At 35.8% G+C, this 26,739-nt stretch overlaps 1 protein-coding gene across 11 annotated transcripts in view; it reads left to right on the top strand.

Annotated features, from left to right (window-relative positions):
• The window catches only part of Pum2 (pumilio RNA binding family member 2), an 82,413-nt gene that overhangs the window by 32,571 nt on the left and 23,103 nt on the right, over positions 1-26,739 (top strand). For 7 of the 11 annotated variants that reach the window (XM_052186135.1, XM_052186134.1, XM_052186130.1 and 4 more), the window contains 9 exons: positions 2,086-2,273; positions 2,937-3,103; positions 5,932-6,202; positions 6,431-6,524; positions 12,607-12,732; positions 15,721-15,863; positions 17,865-18,003; positions 24,986-25,129; positions 25,210-25,500. In XM_052186135.1, the coding sequence (XP_052042095.1) occupies positions 2,086-2,273; positions 2,937-3,103; positions 5,932-6,202; positions 6,431-6,524; positions 12,607-12,732; positions 15,721-15,863; positions 17,865-18,003; positions 24,986-25,129; positions 25,210-25,500 (1,563 nt within the window). The remainder of the gene's footprint in view (positions 1-2,085; positions 2,274-2,936; positions 3,104-5,931; positions 6,203-6,430; positions 6,525-12,606; positions 12,733-15,720; positions 15,864-17,864; positions 18,004-24,985; positions 25,130-25,209; positions 25,501-26,739) is intronic. The other 4 variants (XM_052186138.1, XM_052186132.1, XM_052186136.1 and 1 more) reach the window with 2 other exon arrangements.

Below are 26,739 nucleotides of genomic sequence, written 5' to 3'. Positions count from 1 at the left end.
AGAAGACATAGTGAGATCCTGTCTCTGAAAAAGAAAGAAAATTCTTGGATCAGTGAGAAGGGCAAAGGCTCTTACTGTACAAACCAGGTGACCTGCAGGTCATGCAGAAGTGGACACAGAAAACAATCAAAAGTTGTCCTCTGACTGTTGTATATGCTCCATGGCATATGTGCATCTCCATATACACCATACACATAATAATAAAGCTGTAAAGTTATTTCTCTGCTTCTATGAGAGGTCTAATCATATATATTATTACTTCTTTGCAGCTAAAGTGATACTGTAGTCAGTTTGGTTACTTTTTTTTTTAATGCATATTTCAAACCATGGGACTTTGGAACATGGTACTTTCTATAACTAAAATACTCTCACTCCTTCATTGTCCCACTTTGTAAGTCTATTCTTCCTTTCTATGCCACTTAAATATCATTTCTTCTTTTGGATTCAAAAGAGTGGGAAGAATCGATTCCCCATGCTTTATATTCCTGTAAAATTCTGGGTGGTTTTTGAGGGACTTTATCCTATTTTTGAATATTATTAAATGTAACCCTGGATTGGCCTGTACCTCAGTGTAGTAGAGACTGAACTTGAAATATGGATAGTCCTGCTTCCGCCTCCCAAGCACTGTGATCAGGGATGTGTACCACTATACTTGTCTTATACAATGTTAGGAACAAAACTTAGTCTCACGCATTGCCTTGGCGATGCTTGGCAATCACTACCAGTTGAGCTACATCCCCAGATGTAGTCTTCATACTCATTCTTTCAGTATGTTCTGTATGTTGACTTGTTTTATGTCAACTTGACACAATGTACAGTTATCTGAAAGGAGGGAACTTTAGTTTAGAAATGCCTCCATAATACCCAGCTGTAGGGAATTTCCTTAATTAGTGATTGAACAGGGAGGGCCCAGCCCAATGTGGATAATGTGGACCTTGTGCTGGTTCAGCAGTTCTATAAGAAAGCAGTCTGAGCAAGCCATGATAAGTAAGACAGTAAGCTGCACTCTTCCTCTGCATTAGCTCCTACCTCCAGGTTCCTTGCCTGCTTGAGTTCCCACCCTCATTGCTTTTGATGATGAACTGTTACATGGAACACTGAGTGAAATAAACTCAGGTTGCGGTTGTTCATGATATTTCATCATAGTAATAGTAATCCTAAGACAGGCTGTCTTGTTCTTGAGTTCCCCATTAAATCATAATACCTATTGTGAGTCACAGTATATATTAGTATTTAAACTGTGAGGGTGAATGGTTAATAAGAACTAATGAAAGTACCATTTACTTGAAAATTATTAACGCAATGAAATAAGTGAATGTACCCATGGTATTAAGGACTAAAATGAATTGAGATTGTTTCTCTTCACAAATGAGCCAGAGTTTTTGGTTTCTTTAAAACCAATTTTCAGCAATAAAAACTTGGAATAAAGTATTTTAAAAGTCTTTATCTGTTATTTGGGTTTTTCATCATGCACATAAAATTCTGATATTTAATTGATCTTTTTTCTTTTTCTAAACTGATGGCTATTGTGTTAATAATAGTGTGTTCTAGGTTTGTGTGATGTATAACTGAGCTTGGGAACTGCACCTCTTTTTTATTTATTTTTTTTTAATAGGTTTTATTCCTAAAGGTTTAGGTTTAAGACTTAGAAACAATTCGGCCTTCAGAGTCATTTGGCTTGACTCTTTTTTTATTTTATCGATAAATTAAACGCATGTGAAGGTAGGAGAAGCAACTCCATAATGTTGCCTTGTGACTTGTATTTTCAAGAAACATGTTCTTAGGCCAGTGATTTGATTCAGCTGGTAAAAAATACTTGCCATAAAACTTGACAACCTGAGTTCGATCCCTGGTGCCCATGCCAATGTGGAAGGAGGGAAGGAGCCCACATGTAACTGACTTACACAATAAAATGTATCATTTGAGAAAAGATGTCCCAACCATCCAGAATGAAAAGTTGGTTATTATAGCAAGAATATTATAATAAATGGAAATACTGGTTTTCCTGAAATTGATATGTTAATTTGTAAACTATAATTTGCTTGGCTTAAAAGTAAAACTGTATTATGTTTTTCATCCAAACAGATCATTCAATGTCCCAGCCTATTATGGTGCAGAGAAGATCTGGACAGAGTTTTCATGGAAACAGTGAAGTAAATGCCATTCTTTCTCCGCGCTCAGAAAGTGGAGGCCTTGGTGTGAGCATGGTAGAATATGTATTAAGTTCCTCTCCTGCTGACAAATTGGATTCTCGATTTAGGAAGGGAACTTTTGTAAGTATTTTAAATATAAATTTAATATTTTCATTGATTTTTGTGTTTTATGATGTTTTGCTCTTTTATTATTTCTTCTTTTTGACATAAGATCTCACTATACATGTATATATATATATATATATATAGCCTTGGTTAGCCTGGGAGTCACAGTGCGTAGACCAGGCTAGCTGAGTCATGCGCTGGCATTACAAATACGGGCCAATATTTCCAGTTAGCCAGCTTATTTTTCTGTCCATAGAAGAAACTAAAGTATTTTCAACTTGTTTTCTTTACTTAGTTCATGAAATTATAGCATAATCACAAGTATTTAGGTTTTTATAACTTGTGTTGACAAGAACCAAATCATATTTTAAAACTTATTTTGCATAGGTAATATTGCTTACTCCTGATAGTACTTAATCTGTAACTAAATCAAATTAATGTAACAATTAAATACTTAATTTGTGGTGTTACTGCTTTTCCTGTACCGCTATAGTTAAGGTTGACTTAGCCCTTCTGTTATAAATCCCTAGTTTTTTGGCCTTTGCTAAATTAATTCACTTAACAAAATCAAATTGTTGTTTTTATCATTACATGCACTACAGGGTATAGACTACCTTTTGGTGCCTTTTTTTTCTGTTCTATTAAGTATTGAGAATCAAACAGATTCTTTTTCCTCAGGGTACTAGAGATGCTGAAACAGATGGACCTGAGAAAGGAGATCAAAAAGGCAAGGCCTCTCCGTTTGAGGAGGACCAAAACAGAGATCTGACACAAGATGAGGAGGACTCTAAAATAAATGGCAGGGCTTTGCCAAATGGGATGGATGCCGATTGCAAAGATTTTAAGTAAGATTTTTAACTTTTTCAAGAAGAAAAACATTTCTTTTAGGAATTATTACAGTTAGTTGATGTGAGATTGATTTAGATGGTTTTTTCCAATTTAGGGTTACTTTATTTCCTTTGTGCCTTGTGTTAATCTGGATGAATTTCTTTTAAATAACATTAATCATCATGAACCATTAAAAATCTTCAAAACCATATCTAAAATAGGGTGTTATGTTGGAAGATTAATGTTAGAAGCTGCTATTTTTGTCTTATGAACTAAATTAGAACTTTTTTGTTGCTAATTAGTTACTCACAGGGTTAACATGAGTTTAAATCTCCTCTTGATTTGTGCTTGAGTCCCTTGCAGTGGAATTTTTCTCTTGTATTGGTATATTAACTACTTTTTCATCTCCTGCCATTTGGTTTTTTTCATCTTAGATATAGGAGGCAAAATTAGTTTAGTAATCAGTGGTTTTCTTATACTATATGAATTGTGCTAATACATTATTGCATCTTCAAATATGAAATAGCTTTTTAAGCTTGGAGTTCTTGAATGCTTATTTTTTAATTGTTTCTAGCAATTAAATGTGTTTTTTGTTTCATTTTGGTTTTTCAGTCATTGGCTTTATATTAAACACTGCACACTTACCTGCATGCTAAAATGTTGATACTTCAGGCTGACCCCTGTAGTTTCTAGTTGTCAAGCTTCACCTTATGAACCATGATACTTTAGATGAAGGAACAGTTAGTTACTTGGTGCATTTTATGTTCCTGCATTTATTGCCTTCACCTAACAAACAATAATAGTCTGTGAAAGAACCATTTTCATTTGTTCCTAGTGCAAAAAAGCATCCAAAACCAGTAAACCTCTTTTGACAAGGGGAAAAAAAAATAGTGTTCTTTATTTAGAATCTTTTCTTGATTTTTCTTTTCTGCTACTAAGTTTTAGTGAAGGTCAGTCATTTAAAACTTGGATGATTTATGTATTTATAATTGAAGTGTTAACACACCATTAACTATAGCAAGAAAATAGCACCACTGATAGCACAATATTTTCTATTTTCTGCTTTTGCTTTATTGAATTGTTTTATGTGAAAGGTTATTGCTCCCTTTTAAACAATATGAACGTCTATATTTGTGGGTTTTGTCCATTAGATTTTAAATATGTGTTTGAAATTACTAGTTGAATACAGTATCAGTTAGTACTTAACATGTAAAAACACTTCAGAAAAATAGCTGTGGCTATATATGGTCTCTTTCAAGTTTATCATTAAAATTTGAACAAACACATGTCACAAATATATACATTACTGGGATGAAATTAAGGACCATTCCACCTTTTAAGTTGTCTAATTAGTAAGAAGTTCTGTTTTGATTTGTTTTTTCTTAAATGTTTAAAGTGAAAAAAACCACAAAAGGCAGGTATGGCTAAAGGCAAAACACATTTGAAATCTAATATTGCAGAGACAGTGATTGACTTAAAAGTAGGATGAATGTTTTAAGTACTTAGTGGTCTGTACTTGTAATTAAGAGTTACTTTTGTAAACTGCTGTGTATATATAGCAAACTTATGCCAAAGCAGAACATCTTAAATTAGAGGCTGTTAAATTTGATGAACAGCTGGGTTTTGAGTCAAGTAAAACACTCATTACTACTAAACTTAGGTACTTAAACTTTGAATGTGCTATGAATGCATAGCTTCTCAGAGTACACTTAGAATAAGATTCCTATATAAAACATGTATAAAAGAAGATATACTAAGTTAGGATTAAAAACAATGTAAAAAGAATGTTAGAGAGGGCTGGAGAGATGGCTCAGCAGTTAAGAGCACTGGCTGTTCTTAGAGAGGTTCTAAGTTCAATTCCCAGCAACCACATCCCTATAATGAGATCTGGTGCCCTCTTCTGGCCTGCAGGTATACATTCAGGCAGAATACTTCAAAAATAATAATATTATAATAATAGTAGTAGTAGTAATAGTAGTAATAATAGAATACCAGAAACATGAATGGCATTGATGAGAAGAGAAACCAACTATGAAATTTAATTCCGTATTAGTGAATTTCCTGTGAAAATTAGGGTAGTGTGGTGGAGCAGGGTTGGGGTATTTTGTTTATGTAAAATTGTGTATGTGCTCTCTATACTTTTAAGTTTTCAGAAATTTCTACATTTACGTTTAAACAGAAACAACTTGATGTAGTAAAGATGGTCTTTGGGTAGCTATTTATTGTATAGGGCTTTCATAAAGGATTGCTGTTTGGCTGCTACTCCCTTTCTTGTTTGCTTTTTCTCCTTTTTTTTAGCTAAAGCTACCCAGTCTTACATTTACTCATTAAGGAAGCAGGTGCAGAAGATAAAATGATTTGCTCAGAAAAAACCTTTAAAAGTCACAGCTGTGAGTCAGCTTTAGTTTTAGTTTAGATTTCTTTCAGTCACAGAAACTGTAACCATCTTGTCTGCTTAATTTTTGATAAGTGGAATTTTGAGTTTTGCCATATTTGTTATTTAATAGTTTTTTATTCTTGAATTTTGTCTATGGCTTTAGACAAAGTTTGAGGTGGTATAGTTCTAAATTTTAACCTTTCTTACCTATGTATTTATTTATTACCTGTATGATTGAGTATATGATTATGCTATTCAAATGGAGGAGAGTGATAAAATTAAAAATACTGAAACTGTTATCTTAAGTAGTTACTAAATAGGGAAATCCATGAGAAATGGAATGGTTTGGTGGCTCAGAAAGTCTTGTTTATTCTTCGTATTTTGGGACTTTTTTCCTTCATACTTCACTATCTTCCCCCTTTGTCCTGCTACTTTGACACATAGTGCTTTTCTGTTTTCTTTATTTAGTCGTACTCCTGGAAGTCGTCAAGCCTCTCCAACTGAAGTAGTTGAGCGCCTTGGCCCTAGTACTAATCCCCCAGAAGGATTGGGCCCTCTTCCTAATCCGACAGCGAATAAACCACTTGTTGAAGAATTTTCAAATCCTGAAACTCAGAATCTGGATGCAATGGACCAAGTTGGTCTGGATTCCTTACAGTTTGACTATCCTGGTAATCAGGTACCCATGGATTCTTCAGGAGCTACTGTAGGCCTTTTTGACTACAATTCGCAACAGCAGGTAAAGATACTTCTTTAAGAAATCTCTAACACTATTACTAATGAAACCTGAAGTGGTGTGAATCATTACGAATGATACGGGTTTTGACACTTAATGCTTTATTGATTAAAATGTCATTATGGTTAAGAAAGTTCTTGAAATAAGTGTTTAAAATAGTCACAGCTTTTAAATGAGAACTGCAGTGTTTTGGTATTAATTAATCCTTGTATTAAATATTTTCCTGGATAGCTCTTTCAGAGGACTAATGCACTAACAGTTCAGCAGTTAACTGCAGCTCAACAGCAGCAATATGCATTAGCAGCAGCTCAGCAGCCACATATAGGTAAGTCTTTATGGATTACCCTTTTCATTAGTGTTAGGAAAATGCTGTATTAAAGTATTTAAAATGTTTCCTTTTTATTTCTTAATGTCTTATCTACATTTTGTTACTTTCTGAAACATCTCTGAGGTTAGTAATAACAGGATTACATACTGAGGATTATGATTAATGGGGCAGATCATTTTGATTATTTGCATCATTGGTTAAATCTGTCTGTAATTTGAGCCAGCATGATGCTTCAGTGGGTTTGCCACAAAGCCTTAAGACCCAAATTTGATCATAAAATCCAGGATCTATGGCCACCTCCATAGGTTATCATCTGACCTCAACATGCATTCTGTGGCATGAAAACAGACCCACAAATACATTTGAAAATTTGAAAATTTATACTTGATAAATGTTTTTAAGATTTTTCTCAGTGGATAATTGATACTCAGATATACAGAAATAAAATGTTATTATTTATATAATCTATTATCTACTCAGAATGCTCATTTTTAGAATTAATCAAAAATAGGAATCCCAAGAAATTTCTTTAAAATTAACTTTTCTGATATTTAGTTCTAACTAATGTGAATTAACTCAGTCATATTTTTTTACTGAAATTATAAATATATTATGAAAATCAAGTTTGGTACATGTTTTGCTATTTATATTAAGTTTAGTTACTTTTATTTTTGTTTCTTGTTTTTCCTACCACTTGCATATCTTTACTGTTTAATAATATAGACAATATGCTAATAGCTGTCTTGGTTTTTTTTTTCAGCCCTCTGATTCTGATGCTTCTAATAGTAGATATGGAGTGAAATAAGTTTAAATGTAACATATTTGGGGGCTTTTTAAAAGGAAATAATAGATTTATGAAATTTAACAAGTATGGGGCGTTCTCATACCCTTCTGTCTAGTTTCTTCTAATCTTCCTTATATAATTGTAGTATATTAAAAGTAGCAAGATGATATTAATATAGAACATACATAGTTTTGTATCCTTTATCACTATGGATTCATCTAACTACCTGATGATCCTCCTCCTTGCCCCTCTGGTTTTTCAAGACAGAGTTTCTCTGTATGGCCCTGGCTGTCCTGGAACTCACTTTGTAGACCAGGCTGGTCTTGAACTCAGAAATCCACCTGCCTCTGCCTCCGAAGTACTGGGTGTGGTAGGATTTCTTTTTTTCTTGGGTTTCTTTTGAGAGGGCCTGGAAATTGAACTTAGAGCCCCTAAGTTCTCTTTAAGGACAGATTTGTTTCTTTCCTCAAATGTATGTATATTGTTCTGTATTAGTGCTGGTAAGGCTTCTTAGGAATTTTACTTGGGTTTTTACAAGGATGGATGCATTGTGTGTTTGTGTGTGTGTGTGTTTTCCCTGTAATTGCAGCATCTACCTGGCCTTCTTTATCCATGTATTTATTAATTTAGCCCTTCTTTTACTATTAAAAATGTCTTAGTTTTGGGGAGTGGGGGGCTAGAAAAGGGGAAATCATTTTAAATGTAAATAAAAAATATATCGAATAAAAAAAAGTTAAAAAATGTGTTAGTTGCATCTGCTCATGAAATACAGGTTTTACTTACTTGGAACTTTATGGTATGTTTTAATATTTCATAGTTGTAGACCAGGCTGGCCTCGAATGCCTGCCTCTGCTTCCCAAGTGCTGGGGTTAAAGGAGTGTGCCACCACCACCTGGCTTGAGAGGTTTTGTTTTTGTTTTTTGTTTTGTTTTGTTATTCCCCCCTCCCCCATGCGGGGTATGATCACAGTTTTGGTTTTAAAAATATGCTTCGGAAAATTTAATATGACATGAATTACCCTTATTAATGAATGCATAGAGTTGTTCAAATGTAGTTTTGATTAGTGCTTAAAATTTTTTATGGGTTGTAGCTCATTTATTATTTTGTGTGTGTAGCAGAGCACACAAGAAACCCTGAGTTGATACCCTCAATTGCTTTTCTTTTAAAATGAATTTTTACTTAAATGTATTCAGTTAATGTGAGAAAGTGCCTGTGAGTATACTCAGAAACCATAAAAGGGTATCAGATTCCGTGTAGTTGGTAAAGCACAGTTAGGAAGTACCTGATTTGGTGTTGGGAAGAAAACTTGGTAAGAGCAGCAAACATATTTAACTGGTGAGCTAATCTATTCAGCCTGATCCTTAATTGTAAGGATCATTTATTTATGAGTGACTTGTCTTTGTTTTTTGCAATTTGTCAAGTTTTATTATCAAAACTTGCTTTAATGAAATAAGTTTAGAAATGTTTTTTTGTTTTTTGTTTTTTTGGTGTGTGTTGGGGAGAGAGATCGAGATCATTTATTAGTTGATGCCTGTATGAACTTACAGGATCTTAAACCATCTTGACAATTTGATGCAAATTTTAGAAACCTGAATAAATTGAAAATATTTTTATGAAAATATAAGCTATCAAACTGACTCTGTTTTTTAAATCTTAATTTCACATCTGTAAATATTTATTTTTTGACCATTGGTTCTTTTAAATCAAAATTTGCAGTCATCCTTGGCTAGCTTATTCAGCATACTTTAAACAGTGTGACCTTGTAGAAATAGAGTGCATACTATGAAAAACTTTAAATTATTTAGTGACCATGCTTAAAACATGAACTGGGTAAAAGTGATCCAAATTATTTGTCTTAACCCATTGTATCATTTCAGAATATTGGTAAGAAACTTACTAATGAGAACTTTTACATCCTTATTTTGATATGATACAAGCGGTTATCTGATCTTAAGCTAGTCATATTTTGTATGCTTACTGAAATTATGTGGGTAGTAACTGTCATCTTGTTCAGTATTGGTGCAAAGAGCCTTCAAAAGGGGTTTGGCCAAACCTTTTCTATAGAAGGGTAAACACAGCAAATAATTTAAGCTCTTCAGTCCATATGATCTTAGCCAGTAACTCCACTGTAGTAGCATGATGTTGTCATAAGGGATACATAATAAGGATAATTGTTTTCAATAAAAGCTGTGGGTATGAAAGTTAGAGTTGTTTTTATTTTTAAAACTGATTCTTTTTGTATTCTTGGTTGTCTTAAACTTACAGAGATCTTTGCCTCCCTTTGCCTCACCATACATCACAACTGCCCATCTAAGTTAAAGTTTGCTTTGGATGTTGTTTTTGTTTTGTTTTGTTTTGGTTTTTTGTTTAGACATCTAAAAATTATGGAACAGCCTTTTGCCTTTTTTTTTTTTTAACAAAAATAGGTAGCACTATAGACTTGGTCTATATAAAAAGGTTAGTAATACATATTAGATGCAACATATTTTTTAAAATAGACACTGTACACAGAGTATGTGCTTAAGTCAGAAGAAAAAGGCAGGGTTGTATAGATGATTGCAAATTTCTATAGTACAGGAAATCTGAAAATCTGTGGCATTACAAGCCTATAAAAGGCTAGGGGATAAATGATCACAGTTGAGAGACTGAACCATGCAAACCATATAAAAGAGAATGACCCCCTCCTCCATAGAGTGCTTGTAGATTAGGTTAGGAGACTTGACTCACAGAATATAGTTGAGAGGGTCACGATATTGTTTGATGAACAGATGAGAGAAAACTCACATAAAGTAATGTTTAAAACAAAAGTGACAGTGGGAATAAGAGCAATCTTTTTTTTTTTAAGATTTTATTTTATTTATTTGAGTACATTGTAGCTGTCTTCAGACACACTAGAAGAGGGCATCAGGTCTCATTATAGATGGTTGTGAACTACCATGTGGTTGCTGGGATTTGAACTCAGGACCTCTGGAAGAGCAGTCAGTGCTCTTAACCACTGAGCCATCTCTCCAGCCCCTAATAAGAGCAATCTTAACAGGAGTGCACACTCAAAGTATAGAATATAAATAAGAGAGCCTTAAAGTTTCACAGACCACTTCAAAAGTGCATTTACAGCATTTAGAGATCACTTTTGCTTTGTCCTTCCATGACTTTGGTCCCAGAACCCTGAAAAGAGGTGGCAAAGGAGTGAAGACAAGACAGATACACAACGAAAAGGCTGGTAGTGGGTGAATTGGGCTATCAGAAAGACACGATTTAGCACCCCAGAGGGTCAGCATGCTTATTATATATCATTGAATAGGGAAATGTCATCATTGCATACAGTTGAAGAAGACAGGTTTAACTCCTCTCAAAAGCAGGTTCTCTAGGGGAGCAGTCTTAAAACTGTATAAACATCTAGAGGGAGAAAGCTGTGGAGACTGTCAACATTGTTTTGCTTACCTCTAAGCTTTGCCCCTCCCATATGGTGGAGACATTGGGTAGGGTCCTTGATATAGCTTGTCCATGTTAACAGCACACATTGTGTCACGACTTTCTCACTCCCCACAAAACTTGGTGTGGTGGCACTCTCCTCTAATCTCCACACTGGGGAGGCAGAGACAGCCAGATATTTATGAGTTTGAGACACAGCCAGGTCTAAATAGAAAATTATAGGTCAGCAAGGGTTGCATACTGAAACCTTGTTTTGTGGGAGTGGTGATAAGTTTAAGACATCAAAGATTATGTAGAAGTCTTGAAACTGCAACATGATGTGAAAATCATTGAAAAGGCAATTCTTCGGTCGGCTGTATTACTGTATGACTATTACCTAAGAAAATTGAGAAATCCTCTAGAACTTTGAGATAGTCTGTAGTGACCACTACATGACAGGAGAAGCTTGGAGCAGAAAAGGGAATATCAATACACATTGCATTTTTAAAGAATAACCCTTTCTATCTGGTTGCATACCAGATATTCTGCATATCAGATATTTACATTATGATTCATAACAATAGCAAAATTATAGTTGTGAAATAGCAATGAAAATAATTGTGGTTAGGGACCACCACAGTGTGAGGAGCTGTGTTAAGGGGTCACAGCATTAGGAAGGGTGAGAAACACACTGGATTACATTGAGTTTCAGGCCAGTGTGGTCTATACTAATTCACCCAAAAAATAAAGGAAGGAAGAGAACTACTTTGTTTTGAACTTACTAGAAAAATTGAAGAAAAACATTCCAGGGAGGCACTCAACATTGACAAATTTCAGTTTTCTAAATTGGAATGTTGGTTTATTATATTCTTGTCAGGATTCTAATGGGGATTCATTTGTTTGAAAATTGGACATTTTGTTTTTGATGTTTGTCTCAGGAAAATGAAGCTGGGAAATTAGTTTTAAAAAAAAACAGGTGTAAAATGGGGACTTGCTCAGCTATATTAAAACAGCTATTACTTATGGTGATTAAAACTATGGCATTGGCCATAAGTGCATTAATGAATAAGAACACTTACAAATGGGGTGGGTGAGTGTGTGTGTGTGTGTGTGTGTGTGTGTAGGGAAGGATGATAGCATGAATTACAAGCTTTAAAACAGTCATTTATTCATCACGTACTATGTATGCATAGAGGAGTGAGGGGGCTACACTTGGGTTTGCTAGTCTTAGCTGCAGCACTTTTACCCGCTGAGCTATCTTGAATCCCCAACAAAACCCAGCTTGTTAAGGAGCCAAGGATGACCTTGCTCTTGCTTCCACCTTCTAGTGCTGAAAATACATGTGCGTGCCACCATGCCATATATCAATTTTAATCTTGACATTTCAAAGCAGTTTTAAATATATTCATTTTCATTATTTCATTCCCTTTTCAATTTGTCTTAGTTATCTTCCAGAAGAGACAATTGTAGCAGTGCATTTTTAGCAACTGGCAAAGGATATATATGGTAATTGTCAGTGCCTACAAATTTCTTCTCTTTTGATAAGAATACTGCAGATACATAATTTTCAATCATTTTTGGCTTTTACCTAATCTGTATGGGCTTATAGTAAGCTCAGAAATAGACTTAAAAAATCAGAGAAACTTTAAAAGTCCACTCTTTTTTAAACTCTTTTCTTGTTTCCATATTGTCTTGAGGACAAAGTTCAAACTACTTAGGATGACCAGAAATTTCATAAAACAACTGGTGTAAATGGGGTTATTCAGTAAAAATTTAAACCCTTATCATATGAACTCCCACTCCAGATTCAGAATAACAGTGTTTTTACCTAGTGAAGAAATGCTTTACATTTTCGTTTATTATTTCTCACCCTTTTAAATATAGCTGGTGTATTCTCAGCAGGCCTTGCTCCAGCTGCATTTGTGCCAAATCCATATATTATTAGTGCTGCTCCTCCAGGGACCGACCCGTATACTGCAGCAGGATTGGCTGCAGCAGCAACATTAGCAGGTAATTGTTTATCCTTGTTGCTTGTTATGAATTTGGTTTTAATCTTGATAAAAGTTTTTTGTGGGGAGGTGTAGTCTATGAGTAATTTGAAGTTCCTTTGATAAACTAATATATTGTCCATAATAAACTGAAATTTGCAGTTTATTTTTCAGTTATACAATTACAGGGCAGCAATACTACAACAATAACTCCTTTTCATCCCTATGAGTAAGTTGGTTTATGTTTCTAGTTTGTAGTTTAGAAATCCTGCAATGTGGAACCTACATCTTCATTTTAAATAACTTATCCTAATAATCAAAACAAAGCAACATTATTTTTTCAGAAATAATGTGGAGGTAGATGAAATTCTTGAAGAGAATGTATACCTAAAACATTTTTTAAGCATTACGAGCAAGCTGGGTGCAAACAGTATGGAAGGAATTTTGTTGACAGTTGCTCTTCAAGCCAAAACTGTCTTGATTGTTTAAGTTAAGGGAAACTTGCATGTTAGTCAGGTGCAGGCTTATTGACAGACCATTTTGCTGATCTTGTGTAAAGTCTTTGGGGGGATGTTTGATTTAGGTTGAATTGGCTACAGATAACAGAAATAAGTTCAGTCCTTAAGCATGGTTTATAATAGAAGAGGCAAAAATGTGTTACTGTCATTCCTAGGTTTGAGTCTGGTGGCCTAACTTTGAAAATGTCACTGCTACTTCTGACTTTAAGAGATAAATGATTGTCACCAGTTAGTATTTATAACTGTTGGACAGTCCATCTCTTTGTGGAGATTGTCAGCTTACAAACTTAAGACATTACAAAGTGAGAGACAAAAGCTAATTTCAGATTCTTTTTTGATGTAGATGTTGTACCACTTGATTCCATAAGTGTATAGTTTTCTGGTGCCATTAATATGCTGGTGTTAGTAGACATTGTTTATTTGTGTGTGTGTGTGTGTGTTTGTGCACGCTCCTATATATGTGTATGTGTACACATTATCCACAGGAATGAAAGAAGTACCTTCAGGAGGTCATTTAGTACATACTACATAGTTAAATTAGGCCTTTTATTAGCACTGTGACTGTTCAACAGAAATGGCAGTATAAGCCAGAAAATACAGTTTATTAGTTTCTTAGTTAGCCATAATATAAAGTAATTCAGTAGTATATTTGATTTGACCCAATGTGTCTAAAGTACTGTAATTTAATATCTAATATTTTTAAAATATTGATATATTTTACATTGCTCTTTATGCCAAATTTTCAGAATCCTAATATACTTGTGTAAAACACATCTTGATTAGGACTCTTGCTTAGCTTCCACACTAGTTTCTGGCTATGTTGAATAGACAGAGACTCTTGGGAGTTTGAGGGTTTTTTGGTTTGTTTGTTTTTGTTTTTTTAAACACTTTAATTTTTTTGTAATTTCTTAGGTGTTCTGACTTTTTTTTATTATAAGCTGTGTTTAAGTCACTATCTTTAGAAATATATTTGCCTTTAAGTTTATAAGTACCTTTAATTATGGTGATTTGATATTTATACTGGCTCTGTTTTTTTTCCTAAACTCTGTGATGTTGGGTTTCTAAAGTAAACAAGTTAACTGGAGAGATGGCTCAGTAATTAAGAGCACTGATTGTTCTTCCTGAGGTCCTGAGTTCAAATCCCAGCAACCACATGGTGGCTCACAACCATCCATAACAAGATCTGATGCCCTCTTCTGGTATATCTGAAGACAACTACAGTGTACATATAATAAATAAATAATTCTTTTTTTAAAAAAAAGTAAACAAGTTAATTGCCCTATTTTGATTTGACATATTTGTTGTGTCTGTCAAAAATCAGGACAACTTACTCAACTACTTTTTTGGTGGACTCATTAATCTATATAATCAAATATCTTGGGCAAAATAAAATAGAGCAAAACCAGTTTGTTTTATTTCCCCTTAGTTTGCTTTTTTTTTTTTTTTTAAATCATCTTGTTCTCATCTAGACAACTTGTTAATCTCCTGACCATATGAACACTGATGTCTCACATCTGTTTTCTTATAACTCAGTTGCATGTAAGGATGGTACTAATGCTGTTTCAAATAGGAAAAATTCTTAGTCAAATGGGTGGTACTAGAAAATAACACCTGAGTGAGGTAACAAAAGAACACACATGGTATGCACTCACTGATAGTGGATGTTAGCCCAAAAGCTCCAAATACCCAAGATATAGTTCACAGACCACATGAAGCTCAAGAAGAAGGAAGACCAAGGTGTAGGTGCTTCTGTCCTTCTTAGAAGGGGGACAAAATACAGGAGCAAAAGTGTAGAGCGGAGACTGAAGGAAAGGCCATCCAGAAACTGTCCCACCTGGGGATTCATCCCATATACAGTCACCAAACCTGTGAGGCCCTGCCAGAGCCTTACAAATACAGAGGCGGATGCTCGCAGCCAACCATTGGACTGAGCACAGGGTCCCCACTGGAGGAGAAAGGACTGAAGGAGCTGAAAGGGTTTTCAACCCCATAGGAAGAACAGAACTCCCAGGGACTAAGCCACCAACCAGGGAGTACACATGGCTCCAGCTGCACATGTAGCAGAGAATTGCTTTGTTAGGCATCAGTAGGAGGAGAGGTCCTTGGTCCTTTAAGGCTCAATAGATGCCCCAGTGTAGGGGAGGTGGGGTTGGGTGGGTAGATGGAAGGACACCCTCATAGAAGCAGGGGGAGGGAGAATGGGATGGGGTTTCCAGCAGGGGGGAGCCAGGAAAGGAGATAACATGTGAAATGTAAATATAGAAAATATCCAATTAAAAAAAATACTAAAGGCTTAAAATTCATATACTGTGAGTTGGTTCCCTAGTTTTCTTACAAAGTAATAGTTAAATTTTAGCAAGAGTGTGGTATAGCAAGTGTAAGGAGAAAGATTATAATAGATATGCTCAGCTCTTAAGTCTTCTTTTTCACTTTAATAATAACTGATCTCATATATAAAATTTAGTGACTTTTTTTCTTTTGGTGGGCTTTAGGTCCAGCAGTAGTTCCACCTCAGTATTACGGCGTTCCATGGGGGGTGTATCCAGCCAATTTATTTCAGCAACAAGCTGCAGCCGCGGCAAGCAACACAGCCAATCAGCAAGCAGCATCACAAGCTCAGCCTGGACAGCAGCAGGTAGGTCTTTCTTTGTGAAATAATAAAGGATTCTTTGAGTTCCTGGTATTTAAAACGTGTCTACTTCCTCAGTAGATAGCATGATAGTACTAAATATATAGTTGATATGTAACTGCTTACTGACTTTTGTTTTAATTTTCTGATCAGCATTTAAAAGTTTGGTGTGGTCTGGCAGTAGTGGCACACACCTTTATTTAATCCTAGCACTTACCTGCCTCCTAAATTGTTTGAATCTGTTTGAGGCCAACCTGGTCTATAGAGCTAATTCCAGGCCTGCCAGGGCTACACAGAACGCTGTCCCGAGGAAAAAACCAAAAAACCCTAAAGCAAAAATGGTTTGCTGTGTCCTATTTTCATCATTTTGCTTACTTCAAATGTCAAGTAATTTTAAAGCTTATTTTTTATATTATGTTCTTTTTTATCATATGAATATTCTGTCCGCATGTACACTTGCATACCATACGGGGGCATTAGACCACTTTATAGATGATTACAAACCATCATGTTAGTTCTGGGAATTGAACTCAGGACTTCTGGAAAAGCAACCAGTGCTTAACTGTTGCGTCATCTCACCATCCCCATAAGCTTATTTTTATTGCTTCTTAAAATTTGCTAATATACCTGAAGTGGTGGTAAGTGTAATCCCCATCACCACTGTAAAACTGAGGCAAGACCATCATGAGTAGTGAGGCCTTGTTTCTTTTTTCTTCTTTTTCTTTTTTTTTCTTTTTTTTTTTTTTTTTTTTTTTTTGAGACAGGGTTTCTCTGTATAGCCCTGGCTGTCCTGGAACTCACTCTGTAGACCAGGCTGGCCTCGAACTCAGAAATTCACCTGCCTCTGCCTCTGCCTCTGCCTCCCAAGTGCTGGGATTAAAGGTGTGAGCCACAATTGCCTGGCTCAAAATAAACATTCTTAATGTCTGTATCAAAGAGTTTTGTTCCTTCATTTGTCTTCAGACGGTAGTTACATAGTGTCATTTGTTTAGTAAAAGGAAATAAATATTTAAGTGTATTGTTAATCGTGAAAAGATGAGACATTTTCACTAAAGAGTACTTTTAATTTTCCAAATTAAGAATTAATTAGGTGGGGTTTTTTTCCACAGGGCTTTATTATATAAAGCCATGGTGGACCTCAAACTCACAGAGAACCTCCAGTCTGTGCCTTCAGAGACAAGTTTTGAAAGGGCCTGAAATAAAATTATCTTGATAAATGTAAACACAATGTTGCTAAGTGAGAATTCTGTCTTCTGTGTTCATAGTATTTCTATAAAGCAACTTAAATACCTTGTTGCTTGTTTGGTAGGTAGTTTTTGCTATGAATTTTCTTTAATATATTCTAATGCCATATTGATGTTCTGTGGAAGGTATTGTTTAGCTTAGCTTTTGAATATCATATCATGGCATCACTTAATAATTTTATTTAACCTATACCTTGTGTGTGTACACTTAGAATGAGTCTGCTCTACAGGAATTGCTTGGATATTTGTAAAATATATTATTAATTTCATCATGCTTCTGTTTTATTATTTTAAGAGTTTTCAACCTTATTTTGAAATTACTTTGTTATTTTTCACACTTAGGTTTCATGTTTAAACGAGTTCTTATTCTTATGCTAAACTTCCCTTGCATTCTGAAAATTTTTTTGTGTGTTTTGGTTTTTGGTAGTTGTTTTTTTTTTTTTTTTTTTTTTTTGGTTGGTTTTTGGCTTCACATCACAGCCTTGTAATTTTAAGGTGAATTCCCTTAAACTTCGTATGTTTCAATGTTTAGCCTTAGAAAATAAATAAATTTTGATAAATATTTAAAAACTAAATTTAACTCTTTAGCCATTTCCCCTTTAGTTGGATCTTTTAAATGGGGAATAGTAGGGTGTAACTTTCCATGATAAATTTATATTTTCCAAAAAAAAAATCCAAATTTTACTCTGACATGTATGCATACAATTGTCTAAGATGAATTTGTTGCTATATTCCTTTTAACTGAGTCATTTGTCCTTTCTAGGTTCTTCGTCCTGGAGCAGGTCAGCGTCCTATTACTCCCAGTCAGGGCCAGCAAGGGCAGCAGGCAGATTCACTTGCAGCAGCTGCAGCTGCAAACCCAACTTTGGCTTTTGGTCAGAGTCTTGGTGCAGGCATGCCAGGTATTTAAGTAGTTTGATATATAACTATAGTTTGGGGGAGATGGTGATTTTGAGGGTGGATAGGGAAAGCTCAAGTGATTTAAAATGTTAAGTGAGGAGTCACCAACTCAGAATCTTTGAAGCTTTGACTATTTATTAATATATTATTGAAAACTCAGAATCCATCTGGGTAGTGATGGCATATGCCTTTGATCCCAGCATTTGGGAGGTGAAGGTAGTGAGTTTCAGGCCAGCCTGGTCTAAAATATGAGTTTAGGACAGCCAGGGCTATGCAAAGAAATCCTATCTCAAAAAGCAAACCCCCCTCAGATCTGGATACTAATATTTGAAATCAGTTATTTTTGTTTTGAGAAATCCAGCTTTGGGAATGACAATATAGTAGAATTCTTAACACAACTATCAAAGGTTTTTTGTTGTTGGTTTATTTGTGAGGTTTTTTTTTGTTTGTTTGTTTTAAACTGTTTCTGGTGTGAACCACAGCATCTTTCCACTTCAGTAAACGTAGCAAGACAACCTCTCACATTTTAAGATGACATTCTCCCAGCTGATTCTAGATTGTCAAGTTAATAATTAAAATTGATCATCACACATAAATTACCAATATCAGGGAAATTTACCTATCACTAAAGCCAGGAAAAGCTGGAAAGATGGGTCAGTGGTTAAAAGAACAGTTTGCTTCTCTAGAGTTTCCAGTTTGATTCCCAGTACAAACATAGTATCTCACTACCATATAATTTGAGTTCCAGGACATCCAACACCCTCTCCTGGCATTACTGGTACCATGGTGGCAGACATGTGGTACACAGACTTACATGCTAGCCCAACACCTATACATGTTTTTAGAAAGAAAAGAATAGAATCTCATGTTAATAAATTGGGAAATAGGGGCTTAGTAAGTTTGCATTTTTATTTTAATCTTTGCTTCATTTTAACACTCTGTCTATTACAAAATTTACATCAGAAAATAGAAGCAATACTTAGCTTCCTCTTTATCCTCACATTTGCATTCTTTCTCAACAGATACTTTCAGAATCCAGTCTCTCTTTTGTTACCATCAGTTGACCTATACAGCCTTATGTATTAACCTAGATTAGCTTTGCTTTCTCTTCTTTGGTGTCTGTTGCTTTTGTTTTGCAAATATAGAATTTTTCAAAGGTAATACTCATTTTTGCATTAACACGTATAGGATGTACAGTGTATATATAATTCAGCTAAAGATAATTCTTCGTGTTCAGATTAGAGGAAAGGCATTAAACTTTATAAGTCTGTTTAGACTACATACCCAAACTGTAATATAAATTTTCACCCTTGCCAAATAAAGGATGGCATGATAAGTTTTGAGGACTCTGTAGCCAACAAGATTTATAGGCTATGCATAGCTGTAGTCCTGTTTTTAGACATCCAAATTTTAGCCAGTCTTAAAGCTGTTCCCAGCCAGGCAGTTGTGGCGCACACCTGTAATCCCAGCACTCTGGGAAGCAGAGGCAGGCGGATTTCTGAGTTCAAAGCCAGCCTGGTCTACAAAGTGAGTTCCAGGACTGCCAGGGCTACACAGAGAAACCCTGTCTCAAAAACAAAAACAAAGCTGTTTCCATATAAAGGGATCAGTGAATATACTTTATCTGTTTTATTGTTCTTCTTGGTTTCTTCTTTGTTTCTGTTGCCAAGATCTTCAGGAGGTCTGCTCCGGTCAGATCTAATTTTTACTAATTTTGGTGGAATCCACAGCTTTTTTTTTTCCCTATTAAAACAGGCAAAACCTCTTCCTCAGCGCAACACATTTGTTTTCATTCTGAGGTTATCACATACATACAGGGATCTAATTCATCAGTTCTTTCTAAAATCCTGTGTATTTCAGCAGCTGTGTTATCTGTCTTAATTGACCTTTAAGAAATAAAGTTAATAAAGCATTTAATCTTTGGGAGATCCCATGTCTCCCTTCTATTCTCTATTTCCTTTAAAGCTTAGTTAGATTTTTTTTTTTTTTAAGATTTATTTATTTTATGTATATGAGTATGCTGACTGCCCTTGACGCCCCAGAAGAGGGCATCAGATCCAGTTACAGGTGGTTGGAGCCACCATTTAGTTGCTGAGAATTAAACTCATGACCTTTGGAAGAGCAGCTAGTGCTCTTAACAATTGAGCCATCCATCCATCTCTCCAGTCCCAGTTAGATCCTTTTACGGTTGTTTAATCTGTACAATTGTAAGATATATCTGTAATATCTTTTATCCTATAATGTTTAAAAAACTGTTCTATTTTATTGGATACTTATGTTCAAGCAGATCTGTAAAGGCATCTCCAATATAGCCACCACACCTTAATAAATTTGCCATCTCAGAATTATTCCTTTCAAAATTCAAGCCAGAAGCCTCTTGGAATTCTGAACTTGGCATCAACTACATGATGTATTAATACATGTAAATATTTTATGTTTTCAAATTTTACAAAATGAAGCATATATAAGTTATTGTATGACATTGTTCTAAGGTGACTTCATTAAACAGAGTCTGTATTTTTTTTTAAGATTTATTTATTATTATATGTAAGTACACTGTTGCTGTCTTCAGACACTCCAGAAGAGGACATCAGATCTCATTACAGATGGTTGTAAGCCACCATGTGGTTGCTGGGGTTTGAACTCAGGACCTTCAGAAGAGCAGTCAGTGCTCTTACCCGCTGAGCCATCTCTCCAGCCCAGAATCTATATTTTTAACTCAGTATATTTGTATCTCATTCTGTTTGTTTGTTTTGTTTTGTTTTTCGAGACAGGGTTTCTCTTGTATAGCCCTGGCTGTCCCGGAACTCACTCTGTAGTCCAGGCTGGCCTTGAACTCAGAAATCCCGCCTGCCTCTGCCTCCCAAGTGCTGGGATTACGGGCGTGCGCCACCACACCCGGCAGTATCTCATTCTAATTCCTGAAACCTTTGTGGATTTTTCTCATCTGGAACTACCCTTATGCTTTTGTCTTCTGAAGATTCTTTATTCTGATTTAAATAATCCTTTAATCTCTCTGTTCTGTATCCTTTAATCTCATCCATTCCTCAGTCCTTTCCTTTTCTAAGTCTGTTTATTCTGATCTCTTTTTAAAAGGACATCAAAATTGTAATTGTTAATGAAAAAAATAAGTATTTGTACTTCAGTAAGCAAAACAAAATCATATGGGATTCAGATGTATTATGTCACTGTGTTTTTCATTTTTTGGATTTAGGTTTTTTCGAGACAGGGTTTCTCTGTGTAGCCCTGGCTGTCCTGGAACTCACTCTGTAGACCAGGCTCTCCTCGAACTCAGAAATCCGCCTGCCTCTGCCTCCCAGAGTGCTGGGATTACAGGCGTGCGCCACCACCGCCCGGCCTGTTTTTTATTTTTTAACACAAAATATTTTTCATTTTAATCTCTAACACTCCTTAAGGACTTCCCAAGTATCTTACCAAGTCTGTTGATTTTTTTTTTTTTTTAAGCTTTTCCCTTTGTTTGCACGTGTCTGTAGCTGGCATTCACTGCCATTTAACTAGTACATTGTACAGGCTGCTGGCTACCCAGTCCTGCTGGTCCTTCTCTCCACCTAAGGGACCAGCAGGCCTTAACTGAGGGCAGCCCACATATGACTTCCACCCACTTTGAACAGGTGGCCCTGAGCCTATTCTGGCTCCAGGCCATGGCAAGCCTCACTGATTTCTCTCTGGCCCAGGTTGCTCAGTCCTCTGCTACCTGGGAAGTGTACTAAGGCTCTGGTTGGGTCTCTTTTAAAAGGAGTATCTTCTGCCTGGCTAGGAAACTGCTCTAAGAAGTAATTGTTTCATGCCTTTCCAACAGGGGCTTTTTCTAATACCTGGATCTTTTGTTCTAAGTTTGGATTTTTAGCTAAGTTTAGTGGAATATATCCCTACCATGTTGGGTGCTATTTGGAACTTTGGGCTTTTCCACCCATATCCCAGTTCCTGAATAACGGCTCAGTGGCTTATCATTTATTTAAAAATGCCCGAGCCATAGCTAGGCTTGTTCCCACTAGTTTGTAACTTATTTAATATGTCTGCCATATGTTACCTCTCCTTAGTTTCAGATGTCTGACTTCCTTCAAGCCTGGGTGCCAGAATCCCCTCTGACTATTTCTCAGAGTTCATCTCCCTGCCAAATGTTTCACCTTCTAATTCTGCCTCAGATTATTGGCTGCCAGCTTTTTATTGACAGGTGATGCTGCCATACAGTATACTAGTGATTATCCCTACATATATGTCTCCATTTAGATAAAAGGTCAGGGACTAAGTGGATCACTTTGTGGACTATATTCAGAGTTTGCTTTTCATTTTAAACATTTTATAATGTGTTCAGGAGGGGTATGGTAGCAAATTGGTTATTACAAAGATAATTCAGGAACATAAAATTATGAAGATAAGAGAACATAAACTTGACAATACAGTTAGATAGGAGTAGTGGCTATCAGAAGAATAATGGATGCCTTTGAGGGAGTTTTTCAGGGTCAGATGAACACAAGTCCTGCAGGAAATTGATCTCAGGGAATTATATATATTATTTAAGTATGGGTTTTTATTTTTGTAAAGAGTATTTGCAACCCAGTATCCAAATGGGATAGCCTTTAGTTTTTCATGAAGGTGTTACAGACATTACAATTTTTTTAAGGGGTAGCCTTTAGTTTTTAATGCAAATATTATAGACAATACACTTTTTTTAAAGATTTATTTTAGCCAGGCAGTGCTGGCGCATGCCTGTGATCCCAGCACTCTGGGAAGCAGAGACAGGCAGATTTCTGAGTTCGAGGCCAGCCTGTTCTACAGAGTGAGTTCAGGACAGCCAGGGCTATACAGAGAAACCCTGTCTCGAAAAAACCAAAAATCCCCCCCCCCCAGAAAAAAAAAAAGAAAAAAAGATTTATTTTATGTATATGAGTATACTGTTGCTGTCTTCAGATGGACCAGAAGAGGAGGTTGGATTCCATTACAGTGGTTGTGAGCCACTCTGTGGTTGCTGGGAATTGAACTTGGAACCTCTGGAAGAGCAGTCAGTGCACTTTTTTGTTATATGTTAAGTACACTGTAGCTGTCTTCAGACACACCAGAAGAGGGTGCCAGATCTCATTACAGATGGTTGTAAGCCACCATGTGGTTGCTGGGGTTTGAACTCAGGACCTTCAGAACTGCAGTCGGTGCTCTTAACCACTGAGCCATCTCTCCAGCCAGACAATATGCTTTTTAAAAACCCAGTTATTTATTTATTTGTTTGTTTGTTTGTTTGTTTGTTTATGGAGAACAAGTATGTAGGGGTCAGAAGACAACTTAAAGGAGAATTGTGCTTGTAACACATGGGTTATAGGATAGAATTTAGGATTATCAGGCTAAGCAGGAATTAAGCTTTACTTGGGGAGACCTCTTGCCATCTGGACCATAATGCTTTTGTACTATTTAAGTCTTGAATTTAGGACCATTGTTGTGCATCAACATGAACTGTTGGCTGGCTCTATATTTTGAGTATTTAATATTGTTCACAATCCTACATTGGGATTTGCTAATTTACATAAAATATATCTAAAAGTGTTACTCTCAGTGATAAAAGGTTTATCTAAGCATAGTTCATTTGCATGAACTGAATTTGACTTTATTTGAAGCCGCGTTGCTATTGTACTTTTACCAAGATTTTGCTTCTGTGTGGTTGTCATAAAATGCAGAACTGGTGCATTAGTGTAATTTGGTTTGTTCTGTGTTTTAAAGTTTATTAAGAGCATAAGAGGTTATTGATACATTTTCAGACAGTTGTCAAGCTCTTGTCACTGTGAAAGGCAAACCTCAACCTGAGTTCCAGGAGAGAGTTAAACTCTATTGCCCCAAAATATGTTACTCACGGTTAAGATTTTTCCTGTGCCTTTGGAGCCATACTTATTAATGTACCATCTTTGGGAAAATTAACAAAGTTAACTAACAAAGTTGTCACATGAATCATTTGTGTAGTTTCGGTTCAGAAGAGGAATTCTCTTGAGGAAAAAGAACTGCTTAAAGGTGAACTACACTTTCTGGTATTTTTTAGAAATGTAAAAATGTTATCTGACTCATATACGAGCCTATAGTAAAACTGAGGCCACTGTGAGTCTTTACAAGTAGACTCTTAGTGATCTTAAGTTATCTGCTCAGATTATATTTTTTAAATTTTTTTAAACTTTTGGGGAGGGGTTTGAGATTTGGGGGAGGGTCTCTCTGTGTAGCTGTAGCTGTTCTAGCACCCACTATGTAGATAGGCTGGCATCTACCTCCCAGACCTTTTTAAAAATGCCAGTACTAGGAAGGCAGAGAAGTGAGTTCCAGGTCAGCATTGCACAGAGAAACCCTGTCTCAAAAGCTAAATAAAATTAAGATTTCTTTTATTTTGTGTGTATGAGTATTTTTGCCTAACTGTATATGCTGGATCCCTTGAAATTTGTCATAAGCTGCCATATATGTGTTGAAAACCGAATTTGTGTCCTTTGCACGAAAAGCAAGTGGTCCTAGCCTCTGAGCCATTTCTCTAGCCCTCATATTTAGATTTTAAAGTGATGCTTACAAGTGAAATTCTAAGTGAATGTATTGATAATATACTAATATCTAAAATTTAGATAACCTTTTTTTTTAATAGTGTTCTAATTTATTTTCTCTAGTCTTTTCAGCCACTCTCTTCATAACTGACCAAATAGTGATGTTTTTCTATTACTTAGTTCTTGGTAGCCTATAGCTTCTGTTTTAAGGAAAGAACTCTTTTCATAATCTGTCAGTAAAAGACATTACTGATAAAAGCATCTCCTTAAAATTGTTGAGAGAATGTTTACCTTTTAAAAACACATTTTAAAAATACCTCAGATATGGTTTTCCATCTGTTTTCAAAGGTTTAGTAGTAGTAATATGAAATCATTGACTAAACACAAATATAAGGAAATGAATTCATGTTTTATGTTGTAAAGTGTTTTCATTAATAAGTATTCATTTAATGTTACCTAGGCTATCAAGTACTAGCTCCAACTGCCTATTATGATCAGACTGGTGCCTTAGTGGTTGGCCCTGGAGCAAGAACTGGCCTTGGAGCTCCAGTACGATTAATGGCTCCGACACCTGTATTAATTAGTTCAGCAGCAGCACAAGCTGGTAAGTATGGCTGACATTTTTAGAGATTTTTAGATAACTTTTCTGGATAGTTTCAAGAAGTATCTGAAATTATTTTGCAGCAGCAGCAGCAGCAGCTGGAGGAACTGCAAATAGTCTTACAGGCAGCACAAATGGTCTGTTTCGGCCAATTGGCACTCAGCCACCGCAGCAGCAGCAGCAGCAGCAGCAACCGAGCACTAACCTGCAGTCTAATTCATTTTATGGGAGCAGCTCTTTGACTAACAGCTCCCAGAGCAGCTCTTTATTTTCTCATGGACCTGGCCAACCTGGAAGTGCGTCTCTTGGCTTTGGAAGTGGTAGCTCTTTAGGAGCTGCTATAGGCTCAGCTCTCAGTGGATTTGGCTCTTCAGGTAAGTTTGTTTAAAAACAAGTGTACCTTGCTAAGTGTACTTGAGGTATTTGAATGAATTTTTAATATAAAGACAAGCGGTAATAACATAGTGTAGGTAGGATTGTAATAAAGTATGGGGCACTAGTTTAATTTTACAAAATTCCTGTCAATCTCTCTCAGGCATTTATAAATGTTTAGCGCATTCCAGCAAGCCCATTCTCCCCCTTTCCCCAGTGATAATCTAAAAAGAACCATAGTCATTATTGGATGATACAGTCTTAATTAGGTTTGGGTAGCTGATTATGGTTTTCTTTATTTGGCCTAATATCTAAATAAATGTTGAATCACTAAAGAGTTCCATAAGAAACTATCAATATACTTAAATAATTTAGCTTTTTCCGTTAAAAGTAATGTAATAGATGGTTTCTTACTTGGATTAAGAATCACAATTTTAACAGCCTCACATTAGGTAAGGACAGTATACTCTAGTTCTTTATATGTAATTGATAACCTTCGAGAGAGCACAGATAAGAATTGGGATTTCAGATTTTCCTAAAATCCTTAACATTTATATTTAATACGCTTAGAATCCCTAATCATTTTCCATTTGTTTTCTTATCACTTAAGATTTTTTCCCGATGTGGAAAATGATAAACTTGGTCTGGGGGGTGTAGCTCAGTTGGTAGAGTGCTTGCCTAGAGCGCACACAGCCCTAGGTGTGATTGTAGCACAGCCTAGACTGGATGTGGTGATGTAAGTTTATAATTTATTTCTTAAGAGGTAGAATTATAAGAATCAGAAGTTCAGGTTCTTCTTTGGCTCTGCAGTGAACTTGCGACCAACCTAGCTTCATGAGACCCTGTCTCCCTCCCAGAAAAGAAATAAAATGGCAAAACTAATGTGGTACTACTAGTTATCAGGTACTTGCCATTTTCCTGATGTTTCTTCTGACCTAATATTCATCTTTGTAGAAAGCTATAAACTTGTAGGGCATCAAAAGCACTTTCAATTTCAAGAAATATAATAAAGGAATGCTTTATTTTCCTAACAGTATTTTTAAATAATGAGTATAGCGTAGGGTAAATCTGGTGAATTTGGTATTTGTGTTAGCTCTCTTAAATTTTTTATTTTATGTGTATGGGTGTTATGCCTGCATGTATGTCTTTGCACTACATGTGTGCAGTTGAAGGCCAGAAGAGGGCGTGAGATCCTCTGGAACTGGAGTTGGTTGTAAGCGATCACATGGATGCTGGTTTAA

The sequence above is a fragment of the Apodemus sylvaticus genome, chromosome 6 (assembly GCF_947179515.1).
Source record: "Apodemus sylvaticus chromosome 6, mApoSyl1.1, whole genome shotgun sequence".
Taxonomy (NCBI): Eukaryota; Metazoa; Chordata; class Mammalia; order Rodentia; family Muridae; genus Apodemus; species Apodemus sylvaticus.
The sequence above is the reverse complement of the archived record's forward strand: the minus strand, read 5'-3'. Positions and strand labels throughout refer to the sequence as shown.